General features: G+C 39.9%; 1 protein-coding gene across 1 annotated transcript in view; it reads left to right on the top strand.

The window, feature by feature from the left end:
- The window catches only part of LOC149445624 (uncharacterized), a 114,638-nt gene that overhangs the window by 49,937 nt on the left and 45,617 nt on the right, over positions 1–19,084 (top strand). The window contains exons 28-33 of the mRNA XM_089653507.1: positions 1,165–1,320; positions 3,113–3,157; positions 3,576–9,578; positions 14,078–14,140; positions 15,265–15,330; positions 18,692–18,751. Of these exons, the coding sequence (XP_089509633.1) occupies positions 1,165–1,320; positions 3,113–3,157; positions 3,576–9,578; positions 14,078–14,140; positions 15,265–15,330; positions 18,692–18,751 (6,393 nt within the window). The remainder of the gene's footprint in view (positions 1–1,164; positions 1,321–3,112; positions 3,158–3,575; positions 9,579–14,077; positions 14,141–15,264; positions 15,331–18,691; positions 18,752–19,084) is intronic.

The raw sequence follows: 19,084 nt of genomic DNA, 5'->3' as shown, positions 1-19,084 counted from the left end.
CTTTCAAATTTTCTGATGAAAATTAAATTAACATAAGCGAAAAACTTAAACTGAACATAAGTTCCAATTCCCATAGAAAAGGTGATGTTATTATTTTGATGATAAGGGAAACCAACAAAGCTCTGTTCTCAATGAGTCCTCATGCACACTGGACGTTTTTACAGATGCTGTTTTTGGCTTTTGGCGTTTTTTTTCTGTAGCCAGTAAACTCCCCAGCATGTTATCCTATGTGTCCATGCACACATAGTCTGCAATCAACATTTTGTGGCAAGGACGTTTTTTGGCTGGAAAAAAAGCCCAGCCCTAGTGGGTTTCTAGACGTGTTTTTTAGTTGTAAAAATGCTTTAACGCTGAAAAATGCTGCAAAAAGCGGTAAATCATGGCAAACCAGCATTTTTGGACTTTTTGTTACCAAAAAAACCTCTAAAAAATGCAAACGTGAAAAAAACGACGCTAAACGCTAATACAAAAATGCTGAAAAATTAGTTTTTAATGTGACTTTACACAGCTAACATTAACAGCGTTATTAAGATGCCCAGTGTGCATGGAGCCTGAAAGGTTTTGAAAGTTTATTTAGAAGAAAAAAGTTGCAAAGAAAAAAATAAAGATTAGAAGGTTGAGAAATGCATGAGGCCCTGAAGATCCTCAAAATTGAAGTGTTAACCTAGGATCTGATTTCGTCATGTCAAGTGTTGGACATTTGCCATGTATGATCTTCTAAGACATCATACATGTTAGCTCATTAAGAATTTGCCCAAACTACACACCACCAATTAGAAGAAACATTACTTTTTGTTATGGAGCACCTTATCAGCAACACATAACCTGAAAGGTGTCACTGCGCCATACCAGGAGACTGACTGTCTGTACAACAAGGCCTTCCAAGGACATTGTAATAACACATCTTCTACAAAGGCATTGAAGCAAGCGGATCTGTTATTATACTAATATTAGCATATAAGCATTTATGATTGTCATATAACCATTAGCAAAACCTATAATAATTATTGTTCTTCATCATCAATCAAGCCTGATAAGAACAAAGAAGAATGGGTTTTTTATGGCTTTAGCCTAATAAAGATTACAGAACATTTAAGGGTCATGTTAAAGTAGTTTAAACTGTAACAAAACACTCTTTAAAATTTACATCATGTTTCTGTACAGATTATAATATTACTACATCAGTGGACAATGGACTCTGCAAATTGACAACATGTGAGCATGGAACTAAAACAATTCACCTTGAAGTATGTGAAAGCACAACACCTAGAACCACATCCACCACTCTTGTCACCTCTGTTCCTGTAACTATCACAACAGGTAAGGGCCCTGCAACCTGTTTTTATGTCATTCTCTTATAAACCACAAATAACAGTAAACCGCCAATGCAATTCGCCTAAAGAACAGCCATGGTTACCCCAGAAGGTAAACTAAGCGTATGTTAATCTGAGTTGTAAGTTCTACTGTAACCATATGTCACACAGATCCTAACATGTGACGTCTGAGCTGTGCAATCTCGGCTCTTGGCTTGTTGAATCTTCAAACAGATTATAATTTCCATGACAGGTTTGAATGTGATTGGTGGCAGTGAAAAACGTTTTAGTTTTTAGGCTTAGTGAGGCTTTCTGCATGTAGGAAACTGCAGGAAGCCGGCAGTGGGTGTATTTGGGAAAACCTCTGCTTTATTACAGACAGGTAAGCAAAGGGAATCTTAGATCACCAGATAGACAATATTCACTCATATTATGAAATTAGAATCTTATTAAAGATTAACCATAGAAAATTATAAAAGAACATTATTTTATCCAGTTATGTACTTTTTAAATTCTGAAATGAATTGTTTTAGCTATTGCTAATAAAATCTAACTATTAACTTCCCATCTACCTTTGTACATCAGAAAGCACCCTGAAAGTGGGCATTCCAGCACTGTGATCCAATCATGCTCTTGTACATAGTACATAGTACAGTCCTCTCATCCTATTATCATTTAGGCACTGGGGGCAGTAAGAGGATATGTTTCCCAATGTATTGCAATAAACTGGCTGAATATGATCAGGAAAAAGCTGCTGGCTTTCAGTATCATTGTCACCCTTTGATTATGTAAAAGGAGACTAAATGTGAATAAAAGGAGTGGATGTATACTTACCATAGCTAGATGTCAAGTGGCACTTAATTGGAAAAAAAAGAACCTCCATCCCTCCTAGCACTGCATGCTAGAAAAACTGATAAACTGATGGAGAATCTCATGGCATGCTTGCTTGATACACTTGAACAGCACAACAAAGTATGGGAATTATGGTATCTTGGGTGGGGGGCAGCTTAGTGTGGATTTCCATGTCTAGACCTATCTTGTTAAGATATCTGTGCTGAAAGCTATTATCAGAGGGTGCAGAGACAGGCAATTCTTTTTGTCACTTTACTCTTCCTTCTTTCTTTCCTTTCCCACCTTTTCTCTTTTCATAGTTTTGTGTTATTTTCTTTTTTTTTTATTTCATTTAACATTAATGGCACAGTACAGGCTTTTAGTAAAGACTTGTTTGCTGTGCATGTTTCAGGCTTTAAGGGGTGCAATTGTTCTATATCCTCCCAACCAGCCTGACTCTACTGATAATATCCTATTTTTATGGTACAACAGTTGCGTGATGGCACTAGAAACTACATTGTATAAGGTTGTACATTTATATACTTTCTTATTTTGATCATTCTTATTTTTTTCTATTTTATTTTTATATCTTTTTATCATAGTGCCTGAACGCTGATTTATGTACTGCCTGTAAATTATCGGAGATTGATTTGTTGCCTTGTAGGTATTGTCTGCTCTGGTATACTATGGTGGGAGATTTACTAAAACTGGTGCACTCAGATTCTGGTGTAGCTGTGCATGGTAGTCAGTCAGCTTCTAGCTTCAGCTTTGACAATAAAACTTGGAAGCTGATTGGTTTCTGTGCAGAGCTGCATCAGATTTTGCACTCTCCAGTTTTAGTAAATAACCCCCTCATGCTTTACTCATTGTACTAAGGTCCAGTGTAATTTATTTATAGCATGCTGCTGATTTGAAATATGAATTTGGTCATATTAGGTAATTGTATTTCTTTCATGTTTTGTTTTCAGTGGTTACAACACCTCTGACCACAACAACACCGTACTCTTCAACAAGTAAGTTGTTATTTCAAAAGCATGTTTAGTATATGATAATACCAACCAAAGAATATCACCATGAATTATAATTTCATGAATCCTGCAGAGAATACCCCTCACAAATGTGAGCAATACGCACTAAGCATATGAAGAAAACATACATAGTCCAATGGATGTACCTGTCACCTTGACAAAATGGTCAGTACATCCAAAGGGATAGGCTCCTGAAGTTATGTGCAGGTCTCTCCATGTAAAAGGTTGGTTGGGTCCACAAGGTCCTGCTTCCCAAGCTTCTCTATAAGCATGCCATTGATAGGCCTAAAATATATTTCCTACTTTGTACTTATGGCAGCAAGCATCCCTCATGTGCACCCTTATGTGAAACCTTACTATTCTGTAAATATCTCCTGTTCTCCTTGTGTTTTGTTTTGTACAGCTTGTGTCTATGAAAAAGTATGCCAATGGAGTCAGTGGTTTGACATCAGTCAGCCAGGAGATGGTCTGAACAGTGGTGATTATGAAACCTATGATGAGATAAGAAAACATTACAAACTCTGCAGTGCGCCTGAGCAGATTCAGTGCAGAGCAGTTAATGCCCCTGATGTCCCCTTGAAGGATTTGAAGCAGACTGTTCACTGCAATGTATCTAGTGGTTTTATCTGCCAGAACAGTGAGCAGAAGCCAGATGACAGCCTTTGGCAGAAATGTTACAACTATGAAATCCGAGTGGATTGCTGTGATTATGAATGTGTAAAAACCACGGCTTCAGCAATTACGACTCCATCTACTACAAAGCCTACTACCACAACTCCTGCTACACCTACAACTACAACTCCAGCCACCACCCATCATACTGTTACATCTCCTACTAGCACAACATCAACCATCACAACTCCTGCTACACCTACAACTAAAACTCCCGTCACCACCCCTCATACTGTTGCAACTCCTACTACCACAACTTCAACCATCACAACTCCTGCTACACCTAAAACTACAACTCCAGTCACCACCCCTCATACTGGTACATCTCCTACAACCAGAACTTCAACCATCACAACTCCTGCTACACCTAAAACTAAAACTCCTGTCACCACCCCTCATATAGTTACAACTCCTGCTACCACAACCTCAACCATCATAACTCCTACTACACCTAAAACTACAACTCTAGTCACCACTCCTCATACTGTTACAACTCCTACTACTACCACAACTTCAACCATCACAACTCCTGATACACCTACAACTACAATTGAAGTCACCACCCCTCATACTGTTACAACTCCTACTACTACCACAACTTCAACTATCACAACACCTGCTACACCTACAATTGAAGTCACCACCTCTCATACTGGTACATCTCCTACCACAACTTCAACTATCACAACTCCTACTACACCTAAAACTACACCTGAGGTCACCACATCTCATACTGGTACATCTACTACCACAACTTCAACTATCACAACACCTGCTACACCTACAACTACAATTGAAGTCACCACCCCTCATACTGGTACATCTCCTACTACCACAACTTCAACCATCACAACTCCTACTACACCTAAAACTACAACTCCAGTCACCACCCCTCATACTGCTACAACTCCTACTACTACCACAACTTCAACCATCCCAACTCCTGCTACACCTACAACTACAATTGAAGTCACCACCCTTCATACTGGTACATCTACTACCACAATTTCAACTATCACAACTCCTACTACACCTAAAACTACACCTGAGGTCACCACCTCTCATACTGGTACATCTCCTACTACCACAACTTCAACCATCACAACTCCTGTTACACCTACAACTACAATTGAAGTTACTACCCCTCATACTGGTACATCTTCTACTACCACAACCTCAACTATCACAACTCCTACTACACCTAAATCTACAACTCTAGTCACCACCCCTCATACTGTTACAACTCCTACTACTACCACAACTTCAACCATCACAACTCCTGCTACAACTACTACTACAATTGAAGTCACCACCCCTCATACTGGTACATCTCCTACTACCACAGCTTCAACTATCACAACTCCTACTACACCTAAGACTACAACTCTAGTCACCACCCCTCATACTGCTACAACTCCTACTACTACCACAACTTCAACCATCACAACTCCTGTTACACCTACAACTACAATTGAAGTTACTACCCCTCATACTGGTACATCTTCTACTACCACAACCTCAACTATCACAACTCCTACTACACCTAAATCTACAACTCTAGTCACCACCCCTCATACTGTTACAACTCCTACTACCACAACCTCAACTATCACAACTCCTACTACACCTACAACTACAATTGAAGTCACCACCCTTCATACTGGTACATCTACTACCACAATTTCAACTATCACAACTCCTACTACACCTATAACTACACCTGAGGTCACCACCTCTCATACTGGTACATCTCCTACTACCACAACTTCAACCATCACAACTCCTGTTACACCTATAACTACAATTGAAGTTACTACCCCTCATACTGGTACATCTTCTACTACCACAACCTCAACTATCACAACTCCTACTACACCTAAATCTACAACTCTAGTCACCACCCCTCATACTGTTACAACTCCTACTACTACCACAACTTCAACCATCCCAACTCCTGCTACACCTACAACTACAATTGAAGTCACCACCCCTCATACTGGTACATCTCCTACTACCACAACCTCAACTATCACAACTCCTACTACACCTAAATCTACAACTCTAGTCACCACCCCTCATACTGTTACAACTCCTACTACTACCACAACTGCAACCATCACAACTCCTGCTACACCTGCAACTAAAATTGAAGTCACCACCCCTCATACTGGTACATCTCCTACTAAAACAGCTTCAACCATCACAACTCCTACTACACGTATAACTACTATTGAAGTCACCACCCCTCACACTGTTACAACTCCTACTACTACCACAACTTCAACCATCACAAGTCCTACTACACCTAAAACTACAACTCTAGTCACCACCCCTCATACTGTTACAACTTCTACTTCCACAACCTCAACCATTACGACTCCTGCTACACCTACAACTACAGTCGAAGTCACCACCTCTCATACTGGTACATCTTCTACTACCACAACTTCAGCCATCACAACTCCTGCTACACCAACAGCTGCAATTGAAGTCACCACCCCTCATACTGCTACAACTCCTACTACTACCACAACTTCAACCATCACAACTCCTGCTACACCTACAGCTACAATTGAAGTCACCACCCCTCATACTGGAACATCTCCTGCTACCACAACTTCATCCATCACAACTCCTACTACACCTAAAACTACAACTCTAGTTACCACCCCTCATACTGTTACGACTCCTACTACTACCACAACTTCAACCATCACAACTCCTGCTTCACCTACAACTACAATTGAAATCACCACCCCTCATACTGGTACATCTCCTACTACTGCAACTTCAACTATCACAACTCCTACTACACCTAAAACTACAATTGAGGTCACCACCTCTCATACTGGTACATATCCTACTACCACAACTTCAACCATCCCAACTCCTGCTACACCTACAATTGAAGTCACCACCCCTCACACTGGTACATCTCCTACTACCACAACTTCAGCTATCACAACTCCTACTACACCTAAAACTACAGTCGAAGTCACCACCTTTCATACTGGTACATCTCCTACTACCACAACTTCAGCCATCACAACTCCTGCTACACCAACAGCTGCAATTGAAGTCACCACCCCTCATACTGGTGCATCTCCTACTACTACAACTTCAACTATCACAACTCCTGCTACACCTACAACTAAAATTGAAGTCACCACCCCTCATACTGGAACATCTCCTGCTACCACAGCTTCAACCATCACAACTCCTACTACACCTAAAACTACAACTCTAGTTACCAGCCCTCATACTGTTACAACTCCTAGTACTACCACAACTTCAACCATCACAACTCCTGATTCACCTACAACTACAATTGAAGTCACCACCCCTCATACTGGTACATCTCCTTCTACCACAGCTTTAACTATCACAACTCCTACTTCACCTAAAACTACAATTGAGGTCACCAGCTCTCATACTGGTACATCTCCTACTACCACAACTTCAACCACCCCAACTCCTGCTACACCTACAACTACAATTGAAGTCACAACCCTTCATACTGGTACATCTCCTACTACCACAACATCAACTATCCCAACTCCTACTACACCTAAAACTACACCTGAGGTCACCACCTCTCATACTGGTACATCTCCTACTACCACAACTTCAACAATCACAACTCCTACTACACCTAAAACTACAACTCTAGTCACCACCCATCCTACTGTTACAACTCCTACTACTACCACAACTTCAACCATCCCAACTCCTGCTACACCTACAACTACTATTGAAGTCACCACCCATCATACTGATACATCTCCTACTACCACAACTTCAACCATCACAACTCCTGCTACACCTACAACTCCAATTGAAGTCACCACCTCTCATACTGGTACATCTCCTACCACAACTTCAACTATCACAACTCCTACTACACCTAAAACTACAACTCTAGTCACCACCCCTCATACTGCTACAACTCCTACTACTACCACAACTGCAACCATCACAACTCCTGCTACACCTACAACTACAATTGAAGTCAACACCCCTCATACTGGTACATCTCCTACTACCTCAACTTCAACCATCACAAGTCCTACTACACCTAAAACTACAACTCTAGTCACCACCCCTCATACTCTTACATCTTATACTACCACAACCCCAACCATCACAACTCCTGCTACACCTACAACTACAGTCAAAGTCACCACCTCTCATACTGGTACATCTCCTACTACCACAACTTCAACCATCACAACTCCTGCTACACCAACAGCTGCAATTGAAGTCACCACCCCTCATACTGGTGCATCCCCTACTACCACAACTTCAACCATCACACGTCCTGCTACACCTACAACTACCATTGAAGTCACCACCCCTCATACTGGAACATCTCCCGCTGCCACAGCTTCAACCATCACAACTCCTACTACACGTATGACTACAATTGAGGTCACCACCCCTCATACTGGTACATCTCCTACTACCACAACATCAAGCATCAAAACTCCTGCTACACCTACAACTACAATTGAAGTCACCACCTCTCATACTGGTACATCTCCTACTACCACAACTTCATCTATCACAACTCCTACTACACCTAAATCTACAATTGAGGTCACCACCTCTCATACTGGTACATCTCCTACTACCACAACTTCAACCATCCCAACTCCTGCTACACCTACAACTACAATTGAAGTCACCACCCCTCACACTGGTACATCTCCTACTACCACAACTTCATCTATCACAACTCCTACTACACCTAAAACTACAATTGAGGTCACCACCTCTCATACTGGTACATCTCCTACTACCACAACTTCAACCATCCCAACTCCTGCTACACCTACAACTACAATTGAAATCACCACCCCTTATACTGGTACATCTCCTTCTACTACAACGTCAACCATCACAACTCCTGCTACACCTACAACTACAATTGAAGTCACCACCTCTCATACTGGTACATCTCCTACCACAACCTCAACTATCACAACTCCTACTACACATAAAACTACAACTCTAGTCACCACCCCTCATACTGTTGCATCTCCTTCTACCACAGCTTCATCTATCACAACTCCTGATACACCTACAACTACAATTGAAGTCACCACCCCTCATACTGGTACAACTCCCACTAGTACCACAACTTCAACCATAACAACTCCTGCTACACCTACAACTACAGTCGAAGTTACCGCCTCTCATACTGGTACATCTCCTACTACCACAACTTCAACCATCACAACTTCTGCTACATCTACAACTACAATTGAAGTCACTACCCCTCATACTGATACATCGCCTGCTACCACAACTTCAACTATCACAGCTCCTACTACACCTAAAACGACAACTCTAGTCACCACCCCTCATACTGTTACAACTCCTACTAGTACCACAACTGCAACCATCACAACTCCTGTTACATCTACAACTACAATTGAAATCACCACCCCTCATACAGGTACATCTCCTAGTACCACAGCTTCATCTATCAAAACTCCTACTACACCTAAAAATACAATTGAGGTCACCACCTCTTATATTGGTACATCTGCTACTACCACAACTTCAACCATCACAGCTCCTGTTACACCTACAACTACAATTGAAGTCACCACCCCTCATACTGGAACATCTCCTTCTACCACAACTTCAACTATCACAACTCCTACACCTCATACACCCACAGCTCCAGTTACTACGTCTTCAACTGCCTCAACTGGAACAAAAACTACAGGTAAGAGAATGTTGGGCTTCAGCAAATAACACCCAAAGATTATCTACATTTATATACACTCACCAGCCACTTTATTCGGTACACCTTGCTAGAGCCAAGAAAATTTCCCCCACACAATTACACCACTAGGCTGAACCGTTGATACAAGGCAGGATGGATCCATGCTTTCATGTTATTTACACCAAACTCTGACCCAACCATCTGAATGTTGCAGCAACCAGTCTGTCCATTCTCCTCTGAGATCTGACATCAACAAGCATTTTCGTCCACACAACTGACGCTCACTGGATATTTCCTCTTTTTTGGACCATTCTCTGTAAACACTAGAGATGGTTGTATGTGAAAATTCCAGTAGATCAGCAGTTTTTCCCCCTTTCTTCCCCATTCTGATGCTCAGTTTGAACTGCTCCAAGTCCTCTTCACCATATCTACATTCCTAAATACACTGAATTGTTGCCATGTAATTGGCTTATTAGCAATTTATGTTACCAAACAATTGAACAGGTGTACCTAATAAAGTGACAGGTGAGTGTATGTTATTAGGTATAAGGATGTAGGAACTCAACAGCACATGCCTGAGAAAATGTAAAGCAGACTTAAACCTTAATATTAAGATTGTCTCCACCTACTTTCAGATTTAGAAATGTTAAAAACTTTGCTAGAATATTTAGGTTATTGAACTCTGGGCTCACTCCAGATTCTACTGTCAGGCCTGAGCTGTGCTCACTGCTAGAACTTAGTAGTCACTGCTAACACTCAGATCCCAGAGGGACCCAGGACCCAGAAGGAAAACATGAAGGGAGCCAGTAATTGGTAAAAGCTAAGTATTCCAGTGGGTGGAGACAAGGAAGGCTTAAAATATTAGAATAGCCAAATGAAGAGCCTTACTGATTCTCAAGGCAGTCAAAAAATAATGTTAATCAAAACTGCCTTTTGCATGAAATATTTGGTTATGTATAAACATCTTATTTAAATTGCACTGCAGAAGTTACCAGCAGACCAGAAACATCAACTACAAGAAAGATAACTACTACAGAAGAATCAACTACAAGTAAGTATTTTGCAAAAAAAAAGACAACCTAGGCACACTCATTTACATATAATGAATGAAACAAAATTATATGTAAATGACAAAAAACCCACATTTTAAAATATTATGTTATAAACATTGTGGCTTTTTTGTGTTTTTTTAAGTCAAAGGGTAATGAAAATATTAGAAATTGCCAACCCTTTGCACCAGTGTATTAGGCAATTTCCCCATGCAGATGATAAAATCCAATCCTTGATGAAAATGTGCTTTTGGGAATGATGTGGCTGAAAAGAGATATAATTCAGTAAACTGAAAAGTTAGTTAACATTTTAATACCAAGGAACAAAGAAGCTGCTCAACATTGTATCAATTGTGTTCAAAACAACCTCTATACAAATACACTCACCATTCACTTTATTAGGTACACCTTGCTACTTGGTGTGGTCTTCTGCTGCTGTAGCCCATCTACTTCAAGGTTCTAGGTGTTGTGCATTCAGAGATGGTGTGTTGCATACCCTGGTTGTAACGAGTGATTATTTGAGTTACTGTTGCCTTTCTATCATCTCAAACCAATCTGCCCATTTCCCTCTGATCTCTGACATCAACAAGGCATTTTTGTCCACAAAACTGCTGCTCACTGTATATTTTCTCTTTTTCGAACCATTCTCTATAAATCCTAGAGATGGTTGTATGCACAAAATGTGTTAGATCAGCATTTTTTTAAGTACTCAGACAAGCCCGTCTGGTACCAACAACCATGCCACATTCAAAGTCACTTAAATCCCCTTTCTTCCCCATTCTGATGCTCGGTTTGAACTTCAGCAAGTCGTTGTCACCACATCTATATGCCTAAATGCACTGAGTTGTTGCCTTGTGATTGGCTGATTAGCAATTTGCGTTACCAAGCAATTGAACAGGTGTACCTAATAAAGTGGCAGGTGAGTGTATGTTATTAGGTAAAAGAACTGGATTTAGGAACTCAATAGCACATACCTGAGAAAATTGAAAGCAGACCTAAACCTTAATATTTAATATATCTTCTGTAATACCTACAGTATTGGTAAAGCTGTATTTCCAGATTTGGGAGCTGGCTGAATGGCTGGTTGGAGCTGTACAGAGTTCAGTATTTTTTCAGATAAGATCTAGAGCTGGAACATAATCGCTGGAGCAAAACTGAAGTTAGCATGAGTCTGAGCTCTGAAACTTGAGTTGACTTTCTGCTACTGCTTCTTCTTACATACCCATTAAACATTTTAATATCATTGCTCAGTACAAAGTTTTTTTTTATTAGCACAAGAGTTCTTTAAAATCTCTCCTGGCCAGGGTAAAGTAATATTTTCTAAAATGTTTTCCTTGAATCTATGTAGTGGATGATACAGCTCTTATCTCATTTTCATGGGTGTAATGGAAATAAACTGAAGTGTACTTAGTTCTCGCCATTTTCAAATGAGAGACACACATAAAATTTCAGGTTGCAGCACTCAACTGAAAGTTTATTGGAATCAATAGAATCCGAAGATAGAATTCATTTTGATAATTTTGGGATATTTGTTTTGGTCGTAATTGTTTTTGGGGTTTTGAGAATGGTCTTCTGTTTAACTGTGAAGGCTGCCCACTCATACTTTGATATCGGATTTTTTTGGGCCAAACTTTTGTTGCTATTGACCTAAGGTTTGATACAGTGAAACTTTACTTTCAAATGGTTACTTTTTATTGTGTGAATCTTGTGAGTCTATACAGTTTTGGACAGTGGACTTTCTGTATGATTCACATAAATTAAAATGGATCTAAATAACAATTACAGCAACAATTTATTTTTTCAAAAATTATGTACCATTTATTTTTCAAATCTGTCCTTGAGCTTCAGGCTAATGATTTTGCTTAGGCTGTGATAATGTCATCATCTGCTGCAGACAGGAAAAAGCATTTCCCCATGCTCCACTCCAGTGATTAGACTGCGACATTGTAATTTTCAAACAAGTTTCAAGGTGAAAGGCTGCAGCAGGGGGGTGATTTGTGTCAGCCATTTTGTGTCAGCAGCTCAATCCAGGACATGGATGCTGACCCTGAATAGTGCTTGAACAAAGAAAGTGTTGTCCTTCTGGAGAAAAAAAGCAGATGGGGGCACTGTAGGATGTTTGCTGTGATCTCAGTAAGAGGAAGCAAATATATGTTATTTAAGCCAACCATAGATTGATCAAATCTTGGTTGGTTCAGCAGGGACTGGCCAAGATTTGATCCATCTATGGGCAGGTTGGTTGTACTGAAGTCGAACCATAGATCAACTTCAGTACAACCAGATTTTTTGCATATAGTCGCCAGCAGGGAAGCAGCAGAAAACATAGGCACAGTGGGAGTGATTCCCCTATCAACACTGAATGTGTTGATGGGGGAACCAAGCTATTTTCTTTCCTTCCACCCATGTCTGGACAGTACTGATTTGCCCTGTGCCAATCACATGCACCCTCCCCCCCGCCCAAAATAAACCTCTCTATCAATAGACACTAAACAGAGCGTGAACATGTCCCCAGAATTGGGGACAGCAAAAGATGGGGAGGATGGGGAGCATCAGAGAAGACAGGATCAAACAGTCTTTTTTCACAATGCAGAGGATTAACTCCTTAGGTTCCACAGTGAGTATAACAAACTTGCTTTACTGCATTTACAGACTGATTTTACTGTTGTGGGTTTAGTAACACTTTAAAGGCACTGTAGGCAAGCTTTGTGCATATACAGTCTGCCAAAATGCAGGACTGTACTGTGTGATGGGACCCCTTAACAAACCATCAATGAGCCCCTATCTTACTAATCTGTATCTTAAAGGCAATCCGTCTTGTCATACAGAAATCAAGTTGCTTTTACAGCAATTTTATATAGCAAATTTTATGTAGGAAATCATCGTGCCCACACCATGTGTACATCCTATCTGACTACCTTTGCAGCTTAAGGAGGTGGCAGTCAGTGGGTAGTAAAAATGTGGTTAAGCAGCTATTTGTTCTGCTCCCCAACTGCAAATGTAAACAAGCCCATACAGATTCAGAAAGAAGTAAAATGCAGTCTTCTGTCAAGTTCTTTACCACTGCCCTGTATAGAGAATAAAAACTATTCAGACAGAACAGAATACAAAGATGAAATGCAGTGTGATGCCAAAATAAAACCTAGCATTTCTTCATATGATCCATGTTCAAAAACTGCATTCCAGTTTCTTAAAATGTAATATGTGCATCAATAGCAAAAACCAAACCTCTTGTATATAGTAACCTGAAGCATCAGACAGCCTCATGTACTGGATGAAGGAAGGAAAACATGTCTGTAATGCTTCTAGCAAATTGCACTTACAAAATACAAATGTGGTCTTCTAAAGAGTTTTGTCAGACACTTCAGTTTATGAGGTCCAATTGCATTTGTTGTAGCTTTGGTCTGTACAATATACATGACTTAATTTGATATATTCTTTGTTTTCCATTAGCACCTGGAATTAGTATTGATACATTCACAACAATGATTTCAACACCAAGTACTAAGCCACAAGGTAATTATAAATGCAATGTCAGATCACAGCTAAATATGGGTAAAGATGTTCGGTAAAGCCCAACTTCAGCCTTACCATTTAAAACTGAGCTTTGTTTAATCTCTCTACTAAAATGGCTCCCTTTTTTATCCAAAAATCGAAATTGAAGCACCACACCACTGCTAAGAGGTCCAGATACAACTTTATTTTGAAAAAGTCAGGTGTAATCCAAAAAGTAGCCAATGCGTTTTTGGGGTCTGAGAGTACACCTCATCTTCAGGGCTTGATTGACAACACTGTGAGTTGCAAGCAGAGGCCTTGTCAACAGCTTGTTCTCCACTTCCCTTTTTTATCCCTCTGTGCTGCACACAGACTGATTGAAGATCTGCCCAATAGCCCAAGGCAACTGGTAATTTCAGGACTGTGTGATGTCCAGCATCATCCAGACTCTTTTTCAGTGGCCTGGCTGTCAAGGACATACTCCCTCTTCTCTAGAGAGATGTCATCATGCCCACAGTGATGTACCAGGAGGACATTACATGAACCGAACACGATGCATGCAGCCTGCCCCACATTACCTATTCATCTTGCAAGACACCAGCACCTTGATGCTGTTGTGAAGATAGGGAAGTTCTGCACTCTCTTATCATCACCTGAACATCCACTGCCAATCCTGCCCACATGCCCCCAACAGCATTTCCCCTCCCTGAGAGCCCTCATGCTGCATTATGATAATTGGGTACACAGTGAGGTTGGGTGTTTATTTTACTATAAGTAGATATGGTGGTGTAACGCTAATACCATGTGATAATTGACATAAAAAATGTAATAAAGGACTCGATATTAAATGGGTGAATACACAAATTATATGATTTCCAGATGGAAAATATGAAAAGATCCAATAGTTGGAGAAAGCTTAGTATGCTGATGGGTTGAGATAAGGAAAGCTTGATTATGAAAATACCAGAATAACTTTTAAAATAAAAGGCTATACTAATAATTGAAAGTGAAAGCTTGACTGCGAAATTATAATGAAAAAAATGACATTTAAAATAAAAAATGTACTAATCCTTAATAAGGTGAAATTGCTTTTGCATGCAATATTTGATTACATAAAAATACATTTTATTCACTTTACACTGCAGAAGTTACCAGCACACCAGAAACATCAACTACAACAAAGACAACTACTACTGAACAATCAACTACAAGTAAGTGTTCTGCGAACCTATCAAAACTACTTGCCCTGGTTAATTGTTAATTGATGCTTTTGTGACATCATGATCATATTTTGTCATTTTTAACATTTTCGCATCACTCATTCATCTGGTAAATTATTTTCACCTATACCACTCTTTTGTTCAGGTTGCTGATGGATTTTAAGTGCATGGTAAGGATTAAGCTTCTCAGAGGTACCCTGCAACTGAGCCAAAAGACTGTTTATCATGGAAAATTTAGTCTAGGCAAAGTCATTTACATATAATGAAAGTAAAACTAATTCAATGTTTAAGTATCCTGTGTTAAAAACTGTGGCTTTTTCATGATTATAGTCGAAGGGGCATGAAAATAACAAAAATCGACAACCAAGTTGCCATAATCTTGGCATGTATAAAGTTATCTTAATTTTACACATGCCTAGATTGTGGGAACTTGGTTGCCAATTTTTATTTTATTTTCATGTCCCTTTGACTATAATCATGAACACGCCACAGTTTTTAACACAGGATAGTGTTTGCAGCTAGCCAGTATTGATAACAGCACTGTTTGAATTGAGTGAGATTGATTTAGGTTGGGTTGAAGTCATTTTATTTAAAAGGGTAATGTGAGATAGCACAATATACTTAGGCAACCAAGTTACACCTTTATCTTTTCTCCATGCTAGTGATATGATCCAACCCATGCTGAAAGTGTGGATTAGGGAATGGTGTGGTTGAAAAGAATTACAATTCAGCAAACAAGAAAGCAATTTTAACATTTTAATACAAAGGCACGAAGAAGGTTTTTAACTATGTATCAGCTGTGTTCAAAACAATGTCTGTTTTAAGGGCTCGTTCACATGGCGGCCAGAGGGTGGTCAAACAGGCAGTTGAGGTACGGTTTTTCGGCCCCCTAACCCAAGCACAGAAATGCAGCTACTTAGGTCTGTACACATGTAAAGGCAAAAATTGAGTGGCATGTTACATTCAGTGGATGGCACAGGGACCCGTTAAAGTGGGTGAAATGTCCACTGAAAAGCAATCCACAATGGGTCACTTTTTAGAGAGATGGCAGTAATAGCTGCACATGTGAACACGCCCTTATTGTTTCACAATATAATCACTTATAGACACTTATGTCATATGAACATTACCTAAATCCTCTTCTATTCTTCTGTAATACTTATTATTGAAGCTCTCCAAAGCTGGGAGCTGGATGGCTGGCTGGAGCTTGCAGAGTTCAGTGCTGGAGCTGTTTGAACTGTTATCCATGGACTTTTGAGACAGTCTATTGGTATTCTTAGACTTTGATGTTTGTGGACCACTTTTCCAAGTTTGCCATTGTGGTGCTCACCCAAAATCAAACCACTGTCACCCACTGTCAAACTCTGTTGGGCACATATAGTATAGCAATATGACTGTCCAAAATTAATTGTCAGATCAAGGCCCCCATTGTTGAGTTACAGTTTTTTTTATGATGTTGATTGAGTGTTATCCAACAAACGTGGAGCATGGGAATGCGTTAATTGGATTACTTTGCTAGGTATGATTCATATCCTGGAGCAAAAATATGGTGACCCTTGGCTCAAGAATGTAGGTAAAGTGATTTGGGCCTACAGCCAATTAGTTAACAAGGCCATGAAATATACGCCTTTCTGTTCTGGCGATGTAGCCAGGTACCTGTGGACCTGCTTTTGGATCTGCTTTTAGGACCTAAGCCCCGTCTGAATTTATTAGGGGTTTGTGTGCCTAGGATACATCTCCAACCTTATCTCTAGAGAGCCATAGTGACTGCACCTGGGTTAGTGACTGCATTGGTTTCCTCCGGGTTACTCTGGTTTCCTCCCACATTCCAAAGACATGCTGGTAAGTTAGTTGGATCCTGTCTAAATTGGCCCTAGTGTGTGTTTGAATGAATGTAAGTTAGAGACCTTAGATTGTACGCTCCTTGAGGTTTAGGGACTGATGTGAATGTACAATATGTATGTAAAGCACTGCCAAAGTCAAAGTGCTTAAATCAGGAGAAGGCAACAGTCATTGGATGAGTATCAGTACCTTGAAAATACAGTTGCACCTAAAATGGTGGACTGGTTTGCCCCAGTGGGTTGGCAGGTCCCACTCTGAAATAAAAGTGGAAAGATTTATCCACAGTGGAAATATTTACCCACAGTGGAAAGATTTGCCAACAGTGGAAAGATTTACCAACACTGGAAAACTTCTGGTGTGAACCAGCCCTAAGCATCAATTTGCCTCATATGTGAAATTTTCTTTCAGACATCTCAGTTAGTGAGGTCCATTATAACTGTATTAGGTTTGGCATATACAATATACGTCTTAATTTTACATTTTATTTTCTACAGCAGCTGGCATTACTATTGATACAGTTACAACAGCAGTTTCAAAACCAATTACTGCACCGCAAGGTAATTATAAAGAGAATGTAAAATTAAAACTAAACATAGGTGAAGGTTATAGATGTTGAGAAAAGTTCAATTCCAGCCTCACCCTTTATTTTAAACTGAACTTTGTTATAATCTCTCTACTTTAATGCATTTTTCATTTTTATCCTTCACTGCTGCACATGGGAGTGCAGATCTCCCCTTAAGCTCCAGGCCACTCAATAACCTCTGGACTGGGTGTTGCCCACCATCATTCAGCAGCTTTTTCGGTACCTTGGCTGTCAAGGACTTATTCCCTCTAATTTAGAGTGCTGTCATCATGACCACAGTGAAGTTCCAGGTGGGGATTACATGAGGGGGTCTGCAATGCTAATGGAGCCTGTCCATAATACCTATTCCTCTTGAGTGATACCTGCACCTTGATGGTGGAAAGATTACAGGGCAGTTTTGCAGTCCTTTATCATCACCCAATCAACCACTATCAGCCCTACTCACATGCTCACCCACAGCCTTTCCATATTATTCCTACATTAGCTGGGGAGCACTCTGATGACTTTCCGACCATTGCAAGTATGTAATCAGATCAGACTCCATGATGCCATTACATGGTATAAAACATGTTTATTTCACATGACTGGAACCAGGTTGGTAATTAGAATAATAACACTAATAATTTAAAAATGTAGGAAGGTGCTTATTTTACAACTTTCCCGAAGTTGGGTTTAAACCCTGTGAAGAAGAAGGTTTTAAATGCCCACGATATATAATTTACTAAAGAGAAAGCTGCAATTATTGTGCAAATACATGATATTATGACTGAGTAAAAGTATAAGTAAAAGAAAATAGCACTATAAATTTTCTGTTGGGTGATCTCTGTTTACACTTACCCATAACTGAGGTTTAAGGAAGCCATACATTTTGGATGCTAGTCATCCAATACCTGTTATTTAGTTAACTTAATTTATCTGTTGTTAAAGGGGACTTTGCTTTACAAGTCTACATGAATAACTTCCAGACACGCCATAAAATACAACAGTGTAAGTTAAAAAAAAATACCTCTACCTATTATTATTAAAAAGCCAACCATTGAACTCTGCATGAGTGATTTTGCTTTGGCATAGATGATGTCATCATTCTGCTGCTAGGAGAAATAATTTCTCTTACCTGCAGCCTGAAAGTCACAAGGTGGGAGGCAGCAACAAGTGGTTGATCTGTGTCAGACATTTGTGAAAAAGGTCAAGAACTTCAGCAAGCATGTCAGTCCAGGAAAAAGCTGTTGATCACTGTTGCTGCCTCAGCAAATATTGCACCATGCTATAGGAAAAAAAAGATGAAGGCATTGTCAAAGAGCATACTGTTACCTCGGTGGG

This window comes from Staurois parvus, unplaced genomic scaffold (genome assembly GCF_062004578.1).
Source record: "Staurois parvus isolate SC_StPar_1 unplaced genomic scaffold, SC_StPar_1.0 ptg000715l, whole genome shotgun sequence".
NCBI classification, from domain to species: Eukaryota; Metazoa; Chordata; class Amphibia; order Anura; family Ranidae; genus Staurois; species Staurois parvus.
This window is presented reverse-complemented; position numbering and strand designations above follow the sequence as displayed.